The 22,348-nt window shown below is 37.7% G+C and overlaps 5 protein-coding genes across 5 annotated transcripts; 2 read left to right on the forward strand and 3 right to left on the reverse strand.

The window, feature by feature from the left end:
• Positions 1-1,481: 1,481 nt before the first annotated feature.
• On the forward strand, positions 1,482-1,981 carry LOC6648505 (glycine-rich protein DC9.1). Its single transcript, XM_002071412.4, has one exon. It carries the CDS (start codon positions 1,515-1,517, stop codon positions 1,845-1,847), a length of 333 nt encoding a protein of 110 aa, XP_002071448.1. The 5' UTR covers positions 1,482-1,514; the 3' UTR covers positions 1,848-1,981.
• Positions 1,982-4,417: 2,436 nt separating this feature from the next.
• Positions 4,418-5,142, forward strand: LOC6648506 (glycine-rich protein DOT1). Its single transcript, XM_023179540.1, has 3 exons — positions 4,418-4,675; positions 4,754-4,840; positions 4,880-5,142. Exons 1-3 carry the CDS (start codon positions 4,438-4,440, stop codon positions 5,140-5,142), a joined length of 588 nt encoding a protein of 195 aa, XP_023035308.1. The 5' UTR covers positions 4,418-4,437.
• Positions 5,143-6,471: 1,329 nt separating this feature from the next.
• Positions 6,472-7,032, reverse strand: LOC124460424 (uncharacterized transmembrane protein DDB_G0289901). The gene has a single exon (XM_047011146.1). It carries the CDS (start codon positions 7,030-7,032, stop codon positions 6,472-6,474), a length of 561 nt encoding a protein of 186 aa, XP_046867102.1.
• Positions 7,033-9,082: 2,050 nt separating this feature from the next.
• Positions 9,083-9,652, reverse strand: LOC6648922 (glycine-rich protein 23). The gene has a single exon (XM_002071415.1). The coding sequence runs from the start codon at positions 9,650-9,652 to the stop codon at positions 9,083-9,085; it is 570 nt and encodes a 189-aa protein (XP_002071451.1).
• Positions 9,653-14,157: 4,505 nt separating this feature from the next.
• LOC6648923 (acanthoscurrin-2) lies at positions 14,158-14,879 on the reverse strand. Its single transcript, XM_023179062.2, has 2 exons — positions 14,827-14,879; positions 14,158-14,754 (listed from the first exon to the last, which is right to left on the reverse strand). Exons 1-2 carry the CDS (start codon positions 14,830-14,832, stop codon positions 14,158-14,160), a joined length of 603 nt encoding a protein of 200 aa, XP_023034830.2. The 5' UTR covers positions 14,833-14,879.
• Positions 14,880-22,348: the final 7,469 nt, after the last annotated feature.

A 22,348-nucleotide genomic window follows, 5' to 3' on the forward strand; every position in this document is an offset into this window, starting at 1 on the left:
GTAACAAAAACCCCAAAAGTATGCAATAGAAATAGAGTCCAAAAGGTTATGGCCATAAGGCATACTAAGACTGTCAAGATGTTTTCACTAAAGTAAATGAAACTACCTAAAACTCCATAACAATTTTTAAATCAAGCAGAGATTTTAGCTACCATAAGGCAAATGTGTTTCTCAACTTTGAAATATCGAGCTGGAAAATTAAAGAATCGATAAAACATCAATATAATTTATTCAATATATGTAGTTATATAAGTTTACAACATTTTAACAGATTTTAGTCAGTGATTTGGCAAGTGATTCAATTCTCAGACGGTCTATATCATTTGTCGAATTATTGGGACCGGATCGATTTGGCTAAAAGAAAAATTATCTTCTACTATTGCAAAATTGGTAAAAAATTCATTAGGAACTGCTGCTTTATTTATCGTAATTTGCCGCTTTGGCCTCTTGCGATTTACTTAAAAATTTTCAAACATGAAAACCTCAAAAAGAAGTGTATATGTACATAAAAGAAGTTTGGAGCGAAGCTGAGTTAAAAATGAAAAAAACAACCTATATTAAGTACTCTTTATAAGTACTTCTCGGAAAGCTCTCATCAAAAAGGACCCAAAGGACACGTTCTGTTCTTTTAATGGTAACTACTATGAAGCATAACGGACTCAATTATTATTTTTTCTTCTTTCTATATTCATGAGAAAGGTGGAACAAAATAATAATACTATAGATAGTAAAAGCACCTTATATTAATAGATGACCTTATGATGGATGACCAATTCGTGGCAATTAGATGAGAATGAAGAACAAAAGTGACGAATGATGAACTCAATTTAATGAGAGCACTTGAACCACTGTGCAACCATCACCTGACTGACAAATGACTCACCTAACGGGTGGCTTGCCACCGAGCTGACAGAGCTTAAGCCTTAAGATGGCGCATAACTTGTGGTCATTTGTCAGTTTCCGCCACCGGCCAATGATGAACCGGCCACTATCATACAACATGGTTACCATTCGGATTCGGATTCGCATTCGCATTCACATTGGCGTTGGCGGTGGCGTTGGCTTTGGCTTTGGTGAGGCAGGCGAGGAAATGATCCATCAAGCGAGTGTGAATTATATGCAATTTTGCAACATGGTCACAGGTTGCTTCTGCTTCTGCTTTAGCCAATGGCAAAGCAGTTGACCCTGGTCAAGAATTGGACGCTCAAAGTGGTTTAATAAACTGCAATTACTTTAGCACCAGCTGAGGCTGAGCTGGTTTGTTGTTTATCACCAGTTTGGCCACCAAAACAACCCAACCCCCCTCTCCCACGCCATTATCTGAGAGAGATTTATTTTGTGGATTCTGTAGCCCCCACCCCCGATACCAGCCCCAGTAGTAGCTCCAGTTTTGCTACACAGTTGGTTTTAGTATTACATTTTGAATAAATAGCGAATGCTGGGGATAGTTACTTATCATTCGAGTGCTACACTTCGAGAAGACCAGGAATCCAATTGACACACAAAAATATAAAATGAAAATCCTTATTGTGCTTTGCGCATTGATCGCCTGTGCCTCAGCTGGACTCATTCGTAGCTCCGGTTGGAGCTCAAGTCCATGGGGCAGTGGCGGCGGATGGAACAGTGGTTGGAATAGCGGATGGTCCTCCCAACCGAAGGTTTTTAAAGTGATCAAAATTGGCGGCGGAGGCGGCGGTTGGGGCAATGGTGGCGGCGGATGGAGCAATGGTGGCAGCGGATGGACCAATGGTGGCGGCGGATGGAGCAACGGTTGGAGCAATGGCGGTGGCGGTTGGACCAGTGATGGCTGGTCATCCGGTTCCTCGCTTGGTGGTGGCTGGTGGTGATTCAATCCTCGGAAAATCTGAACAAATACAAAAGGAATTCCATAATGTTGTACCATATCTACATATAAAAATTTTCCCACTCTGAATTTCGCAATGTTTTTCCATTTTATTAACTTCGTACCTACATATATATATCTACATTTTTTTTTTTTAAAATTTTTTTTTATTAAAAAAATTGTAAAATGAATGTTGCCAACTATTCAATTATCTATCTATCCATGTAAATGTCGAGTTTATTTTTAATTTGACGAGCATTCTCACTAGTTACTTGGGCCATTGGAAAACGATCAAGAAGCATAAATCGAAATGCATATAGCAGAACGCATCAAAGTTATGGATCGTAACAATTAAAAATTCTAAACTTGAAAACTTGAAATTGAAATTGAGTTTTTTATTTTTGTTTCGTTTTGTTTTTGTAATTATTATTTTATGCATTCGCAAATGATTGTGGAACGTTTGTAATGGGTGCCACAAGCACCTATTATGATATAAATTATCATTACAAAAACCATATACATATATGCACAGTGGATGCAAAATACTTGAAAAACTAGTAATTGACTAAAGTCGATTAGAGTAATCCTTTGAACTATGATTTCGTTCTGTAACCTTTTTTTTCCCATACAAAAAGATTCATAATACTTTTGATGATGCCATTTTATCCATTATGAATAATGCTTTTAATGTTCACTTAATATTTTTAATTGCTTACTGATGTTTATGAGGCAAGAGATAATTGGCTCATGGGGTGTTCCCGTTTCGGAAACGTTTTCAAATTGGTCTCAAAATTAGTCATTGGAGCCCACCAATCTAAATACTAAAGGTCCTTAGTATGACTTCCTTGCAATCTTAGGAACCATTTTTGCCCAAGAGTTTAAAACTCAAATCCACCAAACTCACCATATAAAAGACATTTTCGATTTGGTCTAAAAGACAAAACGATTTTATAAATAATTAAGTGAAAAAATCAAATTAAGAGCAGTCATAAATTCCAATTCGGACAAATTTTGGATTCGAAAACGAGAACAGACTTCAATTACTTTCCCTTCTGGTTGACCAAGAGGCAATTAATGATGGAATTGAAATTGCTAACGAGATTAGGTCTGAGAATCGTTATATATCAGCTATATATTTCTATCATCTCATCGCTGTGTTAATCATCTACTTATTAGCATATATGTATGTACATTTAATTAGAATCATAACTAGGTGAAAGATATTAAAAAATACTTACAATTCTTAAATTTCAATTCTAATTAACCAAGGACATTTTTAATTTGATGGTCATTAAGATTTTAATGAATTGTTTCTTTGTTTGTTTGGATTTGTTTGGATTTATTTTAATGATTGCAAGCAGAGTTTATTAGAGTCATTAAACCACTGTGCCTGATGCATGGTTGCCAATGCTTTGGCTGCTGCTGCTTTTGCTGCTGATGTTGATGTTGAGGTCGTCTTATGGACTTGACTGTGTCTATATCTATGGGTATGGGTTATGATTTTGACTCTGTCTTTTGTGTGTTTTGGTGTGCGTGTGTGTGTGTGTGTGTGTGTGTGTGTGTGTGTTGTTGTGTGTGCAGCACGCGTTAAAAGCAAGTAACAACAACAAAAATTTTACGAAATTTATGGTAAGTAATGCACTTGAAGAGGCATCTCGATTTGTATTTGTAAGTTGTTTGCATGCCAATTGACATTGAACTAGCCTGTTTGTTGTTGTTGTTTTTGCTGTTGTTGCTGCGGAATATGAGTCCGTGTCGTGCCACACACATTTGTTTGGCTCTGGCTGCTGCTGCTGCTGTGAAAATGAAGATTAATTGCTAGAAATATTACATGGGAATACCAAAAACGAAAATGAATTCAAAAAATGCCAAACATAAAATCATTGATGTATCGAGATGGTGTTTTTTTTTTTTGCCACTCTGCCATAGATTGTCTAGATGGCGTATGGAAAAATGAACGATAATATATGGTAAGTACTTCATTATTATTCTCAATTCATATGCCGAATTTATTTGTGGCCCTTCATTAGAAACAGAAACTAGAATTTATCACTACACAACAACTACTTCCAACGTCATTTTGAGATTTGTCAAGAAACACTTGAGTTTAGGGAATGGCAAGTTATTGCAACCCATCCCCCTCCCTTCTCCCGGCCGACTACGCCTATTATAAAGTGCATTTTGCCTTAGAAAAAATTATGATTTTGTGCATTCTACATGATTAATGACCCAGCCGTGGCTCAGCAATTTACAAGTGGACAGTCGGCGTCTGCGTCAGCGTCAACGTTGGCATCGATGTTGGCAACGGTGGCGTATACGCGATATTCCCATCATTGGTATTGCGTCTACTTGAGAACTTTAGAAATCAGAAATCATGAGTGCTGCAAATTCTCGATGCTCGATTCTCAGCCTTCCGCTCCGTTGGGCTGTTGCCGTTTCGTTTTGTTCGCTTCACTTCTATGCCTAATCGGGCAGCTCGATGACTCAGCTGGAGTGTTGCAATTGTGTATAAAAGCCCAGCACATGGCCCAGATGGTGCATCAGTTGGAGCTAAAGGTTCTGAGAGCAATCAATATCAGTTGGAGTTATTCAGGATGCGTCACGCTGTGATCTTTGTTTTCGTTTGCGGATTACTCTGCGCCCTGGTCTCGGCCGGCCTATTGGGTGGCGGCGGGGGAGGCGGAGGATATGGCGGTGGCGGTGGAGGTAATGGCGGCGGAGGATATGGCGGCGGTGGCGGTTCACATGGGGGCGGAGGCGGCAATGGCGGCGGAGGATATGGCGGCGGTGGTGGTTCACATGGAGGCGGTGGCGGCGGTGGATATGGAGGTGGTAGCAAGTCATTGGCCGGCAATCGTGGCAGTTCGATATCCTGGCAAGGAGGCGGCAATGGCGGCAAACAAGGCGGAGGTGGTGGCGGAGGATATGGAGGTGGTGGTAGCGGTGGTTTCGGAGGCGGCAAACACGGAGGCGGTGGTGGAGGCGGAGGATACGGCGGTGGTGGCAGCGGTGGCTTCGGAGGCGGCAAGCATGGAGGCGGCGGTGGCGGTGGATACGGCGGCAACGGCGGTAACGGCGGTGGTGGATACGGCGGCAACGGCGGAGGCGGTGGTGGCAAGCACGGCGGCAACGGCGGTGGTGGATACGGCGGCAACGGAGGCGGTGGTGGTGGCAAGCACGGAGGCGGTGGTGGCGGTGGATATGGCGGCAACGGAGGCGGTGGTGGCGGCAAGCACGGAGGCGGTGGTGGCGGTGGATACGGCGGCGGTGGTGGCGGCAAGCACGGTGGTGGATGGTAACTGATCTAGATGACTCCTCAAAAGCAATCCCTAAGAAATCCTTGAGGATAACTCACTGACAACTTGTGTTCCAAGACATTGTGATGGAATGTATTATTTCTGTTATCTAAGATTCACCCAAAGTTTTACGCTTTTCATCATCTATTGCTTAAACTCTTTTTTTTTCAACTACCAATAAAGAAAATATATAAATTATATACATTTTTCATTTCATCGGCGACTAACTAAAGGATATAGGTAGGAAGGAATCACATGAAATATGGAAGGAACAATCCAAGGGACAAAGAACAAATTTACTTGTTTTTGCAAATGATCTGGATATAAAATTTAAAATAGTTTCCATTTGAATATTAGAGTACATAAATCTTTACTTAGCCAAGGTGTTGAATCGTAACTTTTTCCATAACTTTTGCAATGTTATATTGCAATTTTACGATTTTCTCAATTTGGTGATCATAAGAAACAGCAATAGAAAGGTAGACAAGAGTGAAGTAATTCATTCCATTTAGAACTGTGCTTCGTTTTCTCTACTAGATTAACCAGATACCTTTTTTATTGTATTCTATTTACTGTGGCTTCAAAAATTAAAGAGTCCCTCCAAAGCCACTTTGCCTATGTCCTTTAGCAATGTAACCTAACATGACCCCAAAGACTAGAAATAGGCCTGATGAGGCCATCTCTGACCTCACCTTAAACCCACAAAACGTCGACTTTGATTGACCAGTTTTTCTTTCAGTAGTCCTTCTTAGATTTACTTTGAAGTTTCGAGGTTGTTTTGGCGTTCTATCCTGGCCAGAACCGTTTTGCTTGTGAGTATTTCGCCGCTGTTTGGTTTACCAGCCAAAAGTTAAAGCTGACTCAGATCCTTATCTAGTCAGCAGCTTCTCATTGCCTTCTTCCTATTACTTGGCTGATTTCCCAAACGAAGCCTAAAAATAGCCGGGGGTTATATCAGGGCTAATATGAATTTCAATAGATTGGTAATTATAAATCTATAAAGGACCTGAAAAAAGTATTATAACGAACATCATGCAAAGGACCTTTGAAATTGGTCTAAGGGCTTCGAGTAAATTGACTTGTGCCCACTTAAATCCTTGCACTCAAGTCTTGTTTGGAAATTTAAAAGGACATAAATGGATAGATGAATTTTTACAATGTTTGTAAAATTTATTCACAAAAAAATTATATAAAAAAAAAGAAAATGAACTCTTTTTGGAATTCACATTAAACGGATAGATTAAGGAGAAATGTTATATACAGTTGTTGGGTGCAGTAGATTCTAGTGATGTCGCTTTGTTCTGGTTGGGTCGTTTTGGTTATCACTTGGATTTACCAGCTCCAGCCATTGCTGCCACCTGAGGACCAACCGGAGCCGCCGCCACCGCCGCTCTTCCAGCCGCTGCTGCCGCCACCACCCGATTGCCATCCGCCCCCGCCACCACCCAAGGACCAGCCACCACTTGAGGGCCATGAAGTGGAAATAATTTTTTTGATTCCTCCACCCGATGACCAGCCAGAGCTACCGCCGCCGCTCTTCCATCCACTGCCGCCACCCCCACCACTGGACGACCAACCACTGCTGCTGGGCCAACCAGAGGATCCTCCCGACGACCATCCGCTGCTTGAGGGGACCAGAATGATTTTTTTGGTTACGCCTCCGGAGGACCAACCAGAACTGCCACCTCCACCACTTTTCCAGCCGCCACCGCCACCACCAGAAGACCAACCACCGCTGCTAGGCCAACCGGATGAGCTTCCACCTCCCAAGGACCAACCACCTCCGCCGCCGCTGCTCCAACCGCCGCCGCCGCCACCGCTGCTCCAACCACCGTGGGAGACTCCAACGCCGAGAACGACCACCAAAACACCAATGAGAATTTTCGATTGCATCTCTGCAGCTGCTGTGCACTAACTAATTTCCCACTTGGCCAACTCTCGGCTATTTATACAGCATTTGCCAGCAAACACTCAGCTCAACTCAACTCATTCAGTCAGTTGGTTGGTTGGTCGGTTAGTTAGTCAGCCACTCAACCGCTCAACCGCCCAACCACTCATCTAAGATTCTAGCTGCCTTCGTCTACATCGTATAATCAGTTGTAGGTAATTGCCAAATCTGCAAAAAAGAAAAAAAAAAAGCCGCTTACAATCTCAGCTCGTCGCATCGCATCACTCGGAATAGCTCGTCTTTTGGGCCCTCATTATGTCTGGCCACCAATTGGCAATTGGCAACTGGCATCTTGCAACTGGCAACTTTCAATTTCGTACGCTTTTGTTCTTTTTTCGGGGGCAACTGCTGGGGCAACGCCCCTTCTATCATAATTTGCCATTACACGTGTCGCCAGTGCTACCGTGCCAACGTGCCACCGTGTTATGCCGTGCCACAAAATGTTGCCCCACAGTTCGTGATGTCAGATAAATCAGGTCGACATCAATCAATTATCGATGGATACCTGCCAGCCATCAATATTGAGATTGAAATTGAGTTCCACATAATTGTTCGACGGCTTGCCAAACCAGAAAGAAGAACAGGTGACACAGGTGATTACACTGCAATCAAACAAAAAATGCTATGCAAATGTGATTACACCTCTTCCTCGATTTACAAACCGTAAATGAAATCCTCAGAAAAATTAAATGCAAAATCAAACAAATTGACAAACTTCTTGGTGTCTTTATCTATGGCTATGTTTAATAAAATTTCAAATCTACTTAGTTGATTTATAAATAGATAATTCACTTCTTTGCCCTAAGAATTTCTGGCAATGTTCCTTAGTCCTATCTCTTAGGATTTAACAGTCTATATGGGGCCGAGAAAATCATTGATTTTATATTTTCATATCTATAAAAAGTCCAATTTGAAAAGCAATTCCAAGTCCTTTAATTGAAAGATAAAAAACACACAAATTTTGCCGATTTTATTGAAAAATACGAATTTGGCTCCTTTTTCTATTTTCGAAAGGTTTTACTTGTGGTCCTTAAACGATATAGTGATCTGATCAGGCTAAATCCCAAATATATAATGCTTTTCTTTTCTTTTCAAAATCATTGAGCCCTTTTCCGCAAGTGTATTTAAAATAAAATGGATGATATTATTTCTTTAGAAAATAAAGGGATCGACTTGTATTTGAATCGGAAATATAACTGATCAGATCGGTGTAATTAAATTTATGGCATTATCGATCAACGACAGATCTTGTTAGTTAACAGCGAGCAGAGCAATTTTCGTGGTAAAGTGTTGTTGGCCAAGCCAAGCGAACGGTTGTATCGTTTGGGCCATTGTTTAACAACGATCGATCGTTTGAATGATCTGTTGGCCTCTTTGACTTTTGCTCATTTGCGGTCAATTGTAGGCGACGGCGACGACGACGACGACGACCAAGAATTTTCATGGGCGGCATAAAATCAAATCAAATTTGTGGCCCCAAACTTTTGTCGATTGACTGTGGGTATCCATCCATCAAGAATTGAACAACAATTGAGAGCTGCTTGTGTCTCGCTGCAAAGCGTTAACAATTCGCGTTTCTGGGTTACACCAAATTGATTTGGCTCTTTGGCAAATGAAATGCCAATTTCGATGGATGCGAGAACATTGATGGGGCATTGGGTCACAAGTAGGAAGTGCGTTGGACGTTTCGTCGACCGGTTTAGAAAACAAAACAAAAAATGATAATATGGCTAATTAAAAATGGAAATTCCTTTTCTTGTATTTTGCATAAATTCTAGCAAAAAAAAAACAAAAAATAGAAAAAGATTAACAAAAGACACAAAAAAAAGAACACAATTTTTCTTTGTTGTTAAGTACTAAACATGTATATAAAAAAAATTCTTAAACTAATGAACGGAAAATTTCGGGTTAATTTTCAAGAGGTTTTTCTTTTTGGTGCCCAGTTTGAACTTGATTTTGAAAGAGGTTGGTGGGGTGGAAAGGGGAGTATACAATTTACCAGCCTTTTTTCCAGCCACCGCCTGAGGAGTAGCCACCGCCGGAGGAGTAACCACCCGAGGAGTAACCACCGCCTGAGGAGTAACCACCGCCGGAGGAGTAACCACCGCCATTGGAGTAGCCACCGCCGGAGGAGTAACCACCGCCTCCCGAAGAGTGACCTTCATTGATGACTTTGACAATGATAACTTTTTCAACGGGTGCTGGAGCAGGGGCTGGTGCTGAGTATCCGCCGCCGTAGCTTGAACCACCAGAGTAACCACCGCCGTAGCTTGAACCACCAGAGTAGCCACCACCATAGCTTCCACCGCCACCGCCGCCGCCACCACCACCGCCGCCTCCGAGTTTGCCACCCAATCCTCCTCCCAATCCACCGCCCAATCCGCCTAATCCACCGCTCAATCCTCCGCCAAGTCCACCCAATTTGCTTTGCAACAATTGGCCGATTCCTCCAGCGCCACCGCCACCGCCGCCGCCGCCGCCACCGCCGAGTAAGCCGCCAAGAGAGGCCTGTCCCACGGATAGGACAGCAGCCAGGATAACCAAAATACAGGCAAAGGGTTTCATCTTTCTCGTTGAATTAAATTCCAAATCAAAATGCGATGACTGCTACTCGAAGACGAACGGAAGCGTTGACTAATTCCACAATTGCCATAGACACGCACATTTATAGTCCAATCGAACAATTTTTTCGACTAGAATCGAGGCAGAGATGGTCAAACGAACAAACATTTGACCAATTAGAAGCCATTGATACCATCTGCTGTCACCTCTATCTCTACCTCTGCCTCAGTCATTGTCTCTGCCACTCTGTCGATATACATAGATTTCATAATAACCCACATTTCCATGTGCTGCTCGCCGGTTCAGCCAGCGGCTTATTTCTGTTTGGTTATGCAAATCTTTACGCATGCGCCGCATTTGGGCCCATCTTCTGGTTTCCGAAAAGCACATAAAAACATGCTTAACAGTGGAGCAGAACGCGTTTGAATTGCCAATCAGATAATGGCTCAGTTTAGGGTATTCCAAAAGTCAAACGATATAATAGTTTCGAACCACTGTGCACTAGCTGCTTAACCATTGTTCGGCTTTGGGCCGAAAGCCAAACAAATTAGCAGCATTTAATCACAAAAAAAAAAAAAAAAACGAAAAAAAAACCAACAATGGCCAGATCGATCAATATTAATATCAATGTTTTGTCAGCTCTCATCTCTCAACACTTTGACGCTGAAGTTGAAGGGAAGGAGCTAATGTTGATAATATCGTGGCATATATCAGTTGATTAATAGTCGTTATACCTCAACTTCAAGTAGTTAAAGTGTTTCGTTTAGTTTTCAAGGTTCATAACGAAACTGTAACTCAAATCAGGAAGATGATTAGATTAGGTTAGAACTAAGCATCAGAGTGATTCTATATCTAATAAGTCCACATCATCGCTTATAAATACCTGACAATATCTATTTAGGAGACTCACAACCGGTTTCTCGAAACCCATCGACAACGACAATATGCGTATATTTGCATAGCAGCTTGGGCGGATATGCTGGATGCTAGTTGCTAGTTCTAGGTACTAAGAAGAGTTCTACAAATACATACAAACTTAACGACAAATACATTTTGGCTTCACACTGCGACGGGTTCAATAAACTTGACCAAACGACTAAAATTTATGCGAAACAAAAATTGGACACAGATTCGAAAAGAAAACAATAAAACAGACAAAACCCAAAACGTAAAACTGTTTCAAAAACTTCATAGAAAAACGCACGTGTTTTTAGATTTTACATACTTGCTGAAATGAATATTTATTTAATAACGATTCAAGAATGGGAAGCCATCAATATTATTATTATTAAAGATTAAAAAAAGACTGAAATAGATTGTTACATTAGATTAACAACATAAGGAAACGTTTTTTTTTTTTGTTTTGTTTATCAAATTTAATCCTAGAAGAACTGAACTGCAGTCCAAATCAAGTTTGAACTAAAACTAGTTTGTATGTTAGACTAAGAAAATTGGGTGTCGTTTTTATTATGTCTGTTAAGCTAAGAAATTGTATTAGTTCTCTTAATTTTAACTTGAAAAATAACAAAATTATTGTTCCATTATAAAGATAAAGATACTGTCCAAACTTGTGATAATCTTGTAATCAAAAGTGTATTAAAATATCGAACTACTATTTGAAATGTTTTTAATTTATTGTTAGTCTTATATTAAGATAAGATATATCTTAATTATTTGTTTGCCCTTGAGGCTAATCTAATTCCAAAACCAAAAAAACAAGCAAACCTATTTTATTCGATTAGCAAATATTCTTATCCAGTTTTATATCCAAAGAAATTAGTTGCCTTTTGTTCTCATTGTTGTGGAACCTGCGGCTTGGAAATCAAGAAAAATCTTACAGAAATTCAAATAACTAAGTTCCCATCGCATTGCCTTCAACATTGAAGGCTTCCTCCATTAGTAAGATGGAACAAACAAACAAAAACACATATTCAAAATTATCATATTTAATTACATGTGTACTCGTATCTACATATGTATGTATGTGTGTGTATGTATGTATGTGTATATGAAAAATGAAATTACCAGTGCAATAAAAAACGACAAAATAAAAGTGAATGCAAAAGGTGTTTTTGGCCAATTGTGAATTAAGCAAAATTGATGACACTCATAAATTAGTAAGTAATAATAGTAATATTTGCAAACTAACTTAACTAGGCGGCAGCAGCAGCAGTCGCAACTAAAGGGGGTGGAAATGGGCGGAGGAGGTTACCTATATATATATTATCCTCAGTTGTATGCATAGCTTAAACAATTAGCCGATTTGCATAAGATTGTAGCATTTTGTCTCAGCTTCTGCCTTTCTAACTGCTGCAATTAAACGAGCCACATAAATAAGCATACAAATTACATTTAAACACTGCCAATGGCAAATTGATGGCGCATAAATATTCAAGAGAATTATGGCACAAACGATCATTCATAGTGCAAAAGCGATTCGATCAAGTTTTTACCGACATATATGTCTATATAGCGTGTGAAGGTTGTATTAGGATCAAAACAAAAGGCAAACAGATTGTTTTCTTTAGAAAAGTAAATGTAAAGAAAACTGCGATTAGTCGGAAATTCAAACAAAAGCTTTGAGAAATTCAAATACAAAAAGAATTAGAATTATATTCTCTAAAACTAAAAGTTAAGGTCTTAAAGTTTTGTCTTCAGACTGTAAAAATTTTGAATATAAATGAAGTGTATTAACTCCGTTCACTTTCAATTTATCCATTTATAAAATTTGAAATATTAAAAATAAAATGCAGGATCTATTTGGAGTTATGATCATAAACTCAATCAATGAAGCAATAAATCTTGCGTTATTTGTCGTTAATACATGATGATTAAAATGTAAATATTAGCAGTACACATGTTTGTGAACAAATGAAATATATTTTGTTGGCCAACTTTATCATGATGATGATGATGGTTGAGACTGAAACTGAGTCTGAGGCTAAGGTGGTGTAATCAGAATTTGTGTGTTTATCAAAACGTGCAAACAAAGTTTGATTTGTTGTCAAGGTTTGAGGTCTGTTCATGATTATTATACAAAAACGAGACTAGTTGACGCCGTTGAAGCAAACACAAAACACAAAAACAAAAAAGCAGAAATGAAAAAAAAAAATGCAAAATACCAAAGACAAAAGGCAGAAGATGAAAGACAAAAGGCAAAAAACAAACAAACAAAAGCTAGTCAACGGAAGTCGATGAAAACAGAAAATGCAAATACCATAAATCATGATTATGATGACCATTCTGAAGTTGCTAATGTCAAGGATATAATTATGGGGATTGCAATCACTAAAAGTTATGATATGGGATTGCTCATCCTGTGTGTCCTTAAATGCCAGATTAATGTCAAAAAGTGAAGAAAAACATGTTATAATTGCCGTCTTGTCACTTTTACTTCCTTCTTCTTTTTCTTCTTTTGCTTTTTCGAATGTTGATCTTTCTGGTCATCGTTGGGTTTCACTTTCGCTTTTTTACAGGCCCCAGCGAAATGACATTGAACTTCACTTTTAACCCTACAAGGGCAACTAAAGTGCACAACTAGAAACCAGTTTGCAATTCCACACAAAAACCCCAAACGCCATCTGTAGTATAATTTATAAAACTTAGTTCCCAAAAGCTTGGCAAAAACGAATGACTTAGGCAACGAACTTGAAAGCTGATTCTCATCATTTCATGTGCTTGATATGGTATGGAGTGGAAAGACGTCTAGAGGGGAATATTGGTGAATTCAAGCCACCGAAATGTATGTAGCAGATACAAAGCAAATATATTCTTAAGAAATTTTCTAAACCGTTTTTAATAATTTGGACTGTAGTTTGGTAAATTTCTAACCGATTTTCAAAAAATTTTAATTAAAATAAATCAAACTTAAAATGACATCAAACACTTGGATGCTTAAAGAAATTAATTTCCAGCCGATTATGAGAGAAAAACCATGATAATTTTCACAATTTTTAGCAAAGTGTGGTTTAAATTTAGTTTTCGAGATTTTAATGCAAATTTAAAGACCAACTCCCAATAGCAGAATTGGATATAAATTGACAAAATTACAGATTTGCCAAGTTAAGAACAATTTTGTATACATTCACAATTTTCTGCAAAATGTGGTTTAAATTTAGTTTTCGAGATTTTAATGCAAATTTAAAGACCAATTCCCAAAAGCAGAATTGGATATAAATTGACAAAATTACAGATTTGCCAAGTTAAAACCAATTTTGTATTCATTCATTTGGTCTTAAAAAAAACCAAAAAGTTGCTTCACTTGGAATACCAAATAATGAACCATATTACAAATTTTTTAAAGCTCTATAGCGCCATCTGGAATACTAAAGATCTTGGCCACAATCTTGGCTAAGATATGAAGCTTTAAGCTTTAGCAAATTTAAAAGCCTGACTTTAACAAAAGACTTGAAAATCAATTATTTCGAATTAGACAAAGCGCAAAATTTATTCATTCATGTGGGTTGGCTTTACAATTTTCAGTTTCATTCTGATTTCACTTGCACTTTCTAGTCGTTCCACCAGCCAGCACCGCCAGCGCCGCCAGCACCAGCACCAGCGCCATATGAGGCAGCACCACCACCATAAGAAGCAGCACCACCGCCATAAGAACCGGCACCACCAGCACCATAGGAACCACCATTAGCACTTGAGGCATGATTCACAGTGTAGTCAAACTGGGCGGGATTGCCCCAGGCATTGCCACCAGCACCAGCTCCACCGCGTCCACCGCGACCCTGTCCCTGCCAGCCGCCAGCTCCGGCTCCGCCATAACCGCCAGCGCCGCCTGCACCATAGCCCCCAGCACCACCGGCTCCATATGCTCCACCGCCGCCTGACTTAAATCCTCCACCCAAGCCTGCTCCATAGGCAGCACCTGCGGCTGCACCACCGCCACCACCGCCAAGAGCAGCCGCTCCACCAATATGAACTTTCGTGTTGCCTTGATTTTGCGAGACGTGCGAGATCAAACCAGCTCCATTGACTGGACCACGACCACCGCGTCCGCCTCCGGGCAAGTAGCCACCGCCTCCACCACCGCCAGCACCTCCACGGAATCCTCCAGCATTAACCAAAGCCAATGTAGCCAATAAGCACACGAATACCTAGAAAAGAATAGAATCATGTTAGACTTCCTTCTGTTCCGTTCGCCATTCCTTCATTCTCCTTCATCCTACCTTCATCTTGTTCTTGTTATCTATTGTCGAAAGACCAAACTGTTTGTGATGCCTCATTCCAAGCAAACACCACAATTTATAGTCCAAATCTTATGGATTCTGCTAATGATCTTTTCAAGAAATCAATCAAGATTTTCAAATCAATTTGCTTTGCTCCATAATTAGATATTCTCTCTCTCACACATTTCCGACTTGAACTCATCGTTTTTTGGTTTTTACTTGATTTATTTTTAGTTATGTTTCATATTTTAGTACCCTGTATAAACAGACCAACTAGCTAAACGAAACTAATAAACACTTGGTTTCTAAATTCCCATTATAATCTGAACTTGATATCTTCTGGATTAAAGTTATAGTTAAATGGCTTGACTAAGTTGATAGAGGATATCACTTAGTCGTTGCTCAGAAAAATTAAACCAAATAATTTTGTTTACTATGTTTTGCTTTTAGTGTTTAGTTTTTTTTTTTTTTTTTGATTTTTCTGTTCGCTTTGTTTTTCCCTTGGCTTGAATTAATAATTAAATTTTTGGAAAAAAAAAAAAATAATAATAATAAATTGCAAATTGCTTTCTGCCTTTAGGGGGGGCGCTTGGCGCAAATGTTTAATGTAAAAGATTTGCATAAACTTCAATATATAAAAGGTGGCTTCAAATGGACGCATTGCGTCCAGTTGTGTCTCAGCCAGGCGACAGATGAAATTGTTTGTCTAACACTAGCCAAAAGAAGTCCCTTCCAAAGCGTGGGCCAGCTCGTTTTCCTGTTTCCCTTTTTCTGTTTTGCACATTGTGGGTTTTTTTTTTTTTTTTTTGAAAGTGAATCTTACTTAAAAAACCTAACACAATTTTGTGTTATGCAATTCAAAACAAAGAAACTTTAAGCGAGAAAAAAAAAACATAACTAAAAATCTTGCACATCATCATCATGAAATCCCATATAACAGTGGGAACTCAAGAACTGACATAATCTGGCCGTAGGCAGAGCCAGAGACGAAAAACTGTCATAAAACTCTTCCGGGAAAATCATAAAGCACACAAAACTATAAACAGCATCTCAACCAAAGAAAAAAAAACAGAAAAAAATGAGAGCCTAAACTGTCTCATCAAGTTCATCAACGTATTTGTTTATAACCAAAGTCATAATTTTAATTCGATTTCCACTTACAAATTTTAAAGTTTACAAAACTTTGTGCTTTATACGACAAAACTATAAAATCATAAGCAATAGAATAGAAATAATGGCAAATGGTTATACGATTTTGAAAGTTACAGAAAAGTATCAACCAAATAAATAGATATATTGTTCATATTTGTATATACTGATTTTGAGTTTACATGGTGACAAAGGAAAGTTTGATTCGATTAATAAGACATGCAAATGTAATGAAATGTTGAAAAGTTTTAGCGAAAACTTGTTATTAGGACTTACATAACTGTTAATTAAAGCAACTAAATGAATTAATCCTTAAGGCAGTAGAAGCTTGTTTAATGTTTAGGCATCTATATATGTACTTATTGGTGTGATAAGATTTTAGCTTAACGATTCTTAATGACATAAAGTTTTCATCAAAACTGTGAATTGGCTTCAATTAAATTAAGTTTAAGTTGGCTTCAATTAAATTAAGTTTAATTAGGTTATCTTAAGCTATTTTCTTTATAAGTGAGTTAGAAATTTTCTTTTGCCTTGATATACATATGCATTTAAAACATTCTGACTTATTGCCTATCATTTAATACACTCCGAACGTCATATGTGAGAGCATGAATGATATATCATATTTATACATATGTAGGTGACTCAGGCCCAGTTGTGACATTCTCAAATATTTTTGAAATGCGGTATTGAATGACAGTTTGAGCCCTGTAAATCATGTTTGTTAGACGTTCTGCAGTTTTTGGACAGACCCCAACGTTAATAATCGTATTGTATATACGCGTACCAAACATCGTGTTGAAAATCGTGCGAAAAAGTATTTTTCCATTTTTTTCAAAGTACCAAAATTTTGTGAAATCAACAGTGAAAAGGTGAGTGCAATGCATCAAAGTATTGTATTTGCCGTATATTTTGTGATTCTATAAAAATTTATGTGATTATGTAGTGTATATAAAAAATATAGATATAAACTTTAAACTATAAAAAGGCCCGGTTATGACTCAGCTGGGGTGCCCAGTTATGTCCCATTTTTTTTTGCACTCGGATTATGTAAAATTATCAAATTCCAACATTTTTGTTGTTGTTTAACAACAAGGAAAGGAAATTTACATATTGAGACCAGTTTGTCCAAGAATATTCTGGAAGATCTCGATCGGGAATGTTCATTCGAAGTGCGCTAATATGCAAGCAAGTTATTTCGCTTGCAAAAACTGCGAAAGTGACATGGACGACGAGGGCTTAAAATCGTTCTCATTTATGGCCATTTTCTTTTGGGTTTTTCATTGTTTTTGGCTTTGAAGCCCTTCAAAATAAGTAAACCATTATATCACAACAATTCGTGTGACATTCCTTTCATATTTTCTTATTTTCAGTGAATTTCTTAAGTTTAGTCATAACTGGGCCACTTTTTTTTAAAGTTAAAAAAAGTTATCCAAATTAAATCTCTTCCAAAATTTTTTGAGTAACTCAAATAAACATACATTCTTTGGAAAAAAGTTGCGTTTGGTTAATATTTAAATGTTAAACTTCTTAATTTTTCATTTTCCCGAACTGAAGAAAAAATTTCGAGGTTTTTCAAAACCCGGGTCATAACTGGGCCCTCTCCCCTACATATATACATATATAGTCAACATTATCGAACGGTTGGGCTGAATGGCAAAAACTTGTTTTATTTTGATGTAAGTAATTTATATTTATTTATGTGTCTTTGGACTGTTAATACAACAACCAGGCTGCAAATCAAGCACATTAACAAGTGTCACCAATTGATGCAATTTATGCGACATCGTCAAGTTCAACTTGAAATTTGAACCAATTTTTGAACAGTTTGAACAGTAGCAACAGAGATAAGAGTCAAAACATCGAATAAACTACCGTTTTTCCAGCAACATTAACTAAATGCAGGGTATACACTATATACAAAGCAAGAGAAAGCCTCTCTCTCACTCTCTCTCTCTCTCTCTCTCTCTCTCTTTCTCCGTCAACTTGTCTCTGCAGGTCTCACACTCTTGCCGGTTGTGGCTTTTGGCTCTCTCTCTCTCAAACAACATATGTTTTCTTTGGTCTAGAGCCGGGCCTAGCCTGGCCGACTGCAGATTTGGCTAAATCATTCCGTTGTTAAGTTGTAACTGGGAAACGTGTGTAACGGACGCCGCAGTCGGGACGCTGCAGACGCGCGAAAAACTAAAACCAAAAAAAAAAAATTTAATGGCCTATTAATGTTTTGGCTAATTGACAAGAAAACAAAAAGAAAAAAAAGGCCCCTTAAAAAAAAATTAAAAAATTAGTAAACTAATCCTAGATTTGCACATTAATTAGCAAAAATAAAAAGTGTGACAAGATTCATTTGTTTATTTTTTACTTTTTTTTTTACCTTGTTTGTTTCCCAATCTTTTGTGCAATGTTTAAGAAATAAGAAAATTTCCTGTGCCAACTTAACTTAACGGATTAATTTTAGGGATCCCAAGCATTGCTCAATATAGGTAAGTCCTTGGTTATAATTGTTGCCCAAAAAATGGCATAGATTTCCCAAAACATAAGTTATGATAAGACGCCTCCAACTACTCCAAGTGCAAACAGTTTCTTTCACAGCAAAGTCTAGCAAATTTTCATGGTCTATTAATTTCCCAGCAGCAGCAGCAGCAGCAGCAACTGACAGCAGCTGCTGATTTTGCTGCCAAGTTTTCTTTTTCTTTTTTTAATTTTATGTGTTTTCCAATATAATATAAGTATATAAATATAGTAGTGTAATATTAATAATTACACTATGCAACACTGGGCCAGTCTATCGCAGCGAAAGCGACAAAATATATACTTAGTCAACTGACTAAACTTAGTTTTTAAGACTTTGAACATTTTGTTATAATTTTTAAATATTTTAAAATCTGAATATATATTTATATATATATATTTATTTGATACAAAGAAGTTCCCACGACATCTCAATTTCCTGTTAAATAAATATTTATTTACTTTTCATGTAGCGCAAAAATTTACTTTAATGTTTGCTGTTTAGTTATAGAGAAGTTATAGTCAGTATAAGCTTTATATACATAATTGTAACTTCTTTATCTTCACATCTTATTTTAGTATTGGGTAAATAAAGTGATACCATTTGTTGCCTTATGATAGATGGCTTAAATAAATGGCTTAGATGGATCAATAAAAACTAGGTATAAAATATCAAGTTAAATCTTAATTTATCAAAATTTTATTCAAATTTCACTGATTCTAATTTCTGGTAGATTTAAATTAAGAAAAGTTTCATTTTCTAGAGCATGCATTATATTAGTTTATATTTATGAGTCGTATATAACTCGTAGGCGATAAAAAGCTATCAAGAAACTTGTTGCATAGTGTTGGCATGGATTTAAGTGTTAAACTGTTGCCCGTCTAGAGGGCATTAACATATTTTGGTCGAATTGAAATCGAAAATAAGTTTGCAATTTTGTACTCAATTGCGTGCTTAGATTTGGCAAAAAGAAAAAACTAAACTAAACTAAACTAAAGTTTAGTTGCTTTTGCTATTGCAGAACAAAAGACTTAGGCAACGAACTTGACTGCGCTTGCGGTTTTCATCAGCAGCGAAGGTGGTAGCTGGCTGCTTTCTCCACAGATGGCCGCCCACCGCAATGACAACTTGAATTCTAAGTGCCATTGCTAATAAGCCAGGCATTTGTTGGGTGCAGCTAAATATGTATGTATGTACATAGGTTTGTTTTTTATCTACAGGGTAGCCCAGGGAGTAGGGTGTCACAGCTGTAATAATATTGCTGGTTGTCGGTTGCTTTTGGTGTTCGGCTGTCTTTTTGCGGTCTTGCTGTTTGCTCACTTGGAAAAGAGACTCTCCGTCTTTAACTTCAGGTGCAACTCACTCCATCTTTGTCGTCTGACTCCCATATCCAAGTTGAAATGATCATATTAATTGCCACACAGAGAGGCAAAAGTTTTAGATACATATAACATACTTAGTTTGACTTTCATTGTCTTTGCCATTTGCTTTGGCTGTTTTGCTGCTATCTCTCTTTTTATGCGTCTTGGTTTATACTTTATATGTGGTATTTTTTTGGTTGTGTTTCGCCTTTTGTATTATGATTTTTGTTTCAACTGCAACTTTAATCACACTTTTAACTCCACTTCACATTACACACACATAATACAAATTTCATAATTTTTGCTCCAGCAATCTACATTTCACTTTTTGCATATTTTCTCTAAGTGGAACTATCCATGGTGAGCAATGGTGGGCGGTGGGAAAACTGTATTATTTTCAGTCAGAATGATGCTAAAAATTGAATGCTGGTTGGTTGGCTTAAATCTATCCATCCTCTCCCTATATAGACGTGCTGACATGCTCATGAGCAGCCAGCTGACAAGCTAACTAAGAGGCAGACAAAACCTAGCGGATCTTAATTGCTTTGCCTTCTTCTACCCTGCGGCTCCTATCATAATTCTAACTGAAAACGATAATAATGAAGGTGAAGATGATGATGAAACCTTTCAGTTTGTTGCAGCTTGTTTGGTCATGTGGTTGGCTTTGCTGCAGGTATTTTTAACCAAATACATATGTAAAGTACGCAGCCGAAAATTTATCACTTTTTTCCAAAGATTATAATCCTCCTCCATTTCAAGTATAAACCTTTGAATAAAATACAATTTTTTTGTTTTTCAAACGTGCTTATACCAAAAAAACGTTCATCCATAAGGGTTTCAAATTTATAAACACATAATTCATACAAAAACTGTTGCAAGGCACTTCAAAACTGCTGGAAAGAGTATTACAGATTCATTTACCATTCATTTCATTTCACCTTTTGCAATTGTTGCTGTTGCGGTTGTTGATGTAGCTTGTAACTGTCAGCAAATGAAATAGCACGTACCATATAATCAACATCAACCCAAAAAAAAAAAAAAAAACCCAAAACAAAACAAAATAACAACACACCAAACTGAAAAAAAATAACACAAAAAGCGCAGAAAAAAGAGCTGTATCTAAGAATGAAAGTTAGTTGGGGAGTACAAGCCAAGTTGTCTGACAATACCAACTTCAAATGCCAACTCCTTTTGTTAACCGAAAGAAAAAAAAGAAGTCGACGACAGACACCAGAGACAAGATCTTGTCATTATGCACGTACTGTTTAGTTCCCTTGATAATATTCAACAATTAACATAATTATCAATGGTCACCAAACTGACAAACTGCACTTTTCACACTTTCGTTGGAGCGTTTAGGTGTTTTTTTTTTTTTTTTTTGGGGAGCATTTGTCACAGAAATTATGCATATTTTGCTGTTGTCTGCTCGTTTTCGGCCGTTTCGGTATCTTTCTGCTCGCTTTCGAATCGGAATCGCTTAGTTTTCTTCATGTCTTCATTGGTTTATTTGTCTGTCTGTCTCTCTGTCTGTCTGTCTGTCTGGTTGTCTCACAAAATATTTTTGCTTTTGTTACAATTTCAACGTATTCTGGGTGCCCCATTGTTAACCCCTCACCTTGTACCATCTCTCTGCCCACGGTAAATGTCATAAGGCTCATAAATTTGCTTGGGGTATTAGCCTCAGACAATCAAGCACAAATCGACAACAACAAAAAAAATAAAAAATAAATATTGTTCAACATAAACAAATTTGTTTTATTGTGTTCAATTTGTATTGTAGGAAAGTGAAATTTGTGGCCAGGCTCATAAATTAATAAACCTCCAGAGTGTTCCAATAACTTGCCACAATGCGAGAGAGACAATCATAAAGCAAATAATCAAAGAAGAGAAGAAAAAAAAGGGCCAAAAAGTCAAAATGAAATGAAATGAAACTTTCCAACATTTTCGTTGCATTATTTGTTTATTACGGGGTATATAACCAACAATCACATAAGGCGATTAGGTTAAAGTAGGCCCTCAGATGCAGATGAGACCATTCGGAAATCGATTATTATAAGTTTTATATAACAACTGATCAGTCTGTCCATTTTTCAGCAGTTCCAAGAAAAGCTCAAATAGCTCAAATTTCTTGGAAAGATAATTTTCTAATGCCAATGGGAAAATATATTGCTTTTCATAATTTATATTCCTTGTCAGTGCAGAAGACTGCCAAATATGACGCGCACGTTCATTGCATATTAATCATTTTCACTCAACATGCGATTTGGTTCTTAGTTCTTCAGCTGCAAAAAGCACAACAAATTTAAAATCCATATTTATGCTGATTTTCAATTAACAACAAACACACAAAAAAGCGACAACAGCAACAACATTCGCATAAAAAAAAAACATAATTAAAACTTAAGAGATTAAAGACAAAACAAAAAAAAAACAGACAAAGCGTTTTGAAATGATGATATGGAGACGGGGGAAGTGGGTTAGGGGTCGATAATGCCGCATA

This window comes from Drosophila willistoni (assembly GCF_018902025.1).
Source record: "Drosophila willistoni isolate 14030-0811.24 chromosome XL unlocalized genomic scaffold, UCI_dwil_1.1 Seg141, whole genome shotgun sequence".
NCBI lineage: Eukaryota > Metazoa > Arthropoda > Insecta > Diptera > Drosophilidae > Drosophila > Drosophila willistoni.

Bases quoted from the DNA above. Each gene is read 5' to 3' on its own strand.
- LOC6648505 (XM_002071412.4), top strand. From the start codon at position 1,515: ATGAAAATCCTTATTGTGCTTTGCGCATTGATCGCCTGTGCCTCAGCT.
- LOC6648506 (XM_023179540.1), top strand. From the start codon at position 4,438: ATGCGTCACGCTGTGATCTTTGTTTTCGTTTGCGGATTACTCTGCGCC. The intron at 4,676-4,753 runs GTAGCAAGTCAT...AACAAGGCGGAG, and splicing joins CGGCGGTGGATATGGAGGTG to GTGGTGGCGGAGGATATGGA. The intron at 4,841-4,879 runs GTGGTGGCAGCG...GCAAGCATGGAG, and splicing joins TGGAGGCGGAGGATACGGCG to GCGGCGGTGGCGGTGGATAC.
- LOC124460424 (XM_047011146.1), bottom strand. From the start codon at position 7,032: ATGCAATCGAAAATTCTCATTGGTGTTTTGGTGGTCGTTCTCGGCGTT.
- LOC6648922 (XM_002071415.1), bottom strand. From the start codon at position 9,652: ATGAAACCCTTTGCCTGTATTTTGGTTATCCTGGCTGCTGTCCTATCC.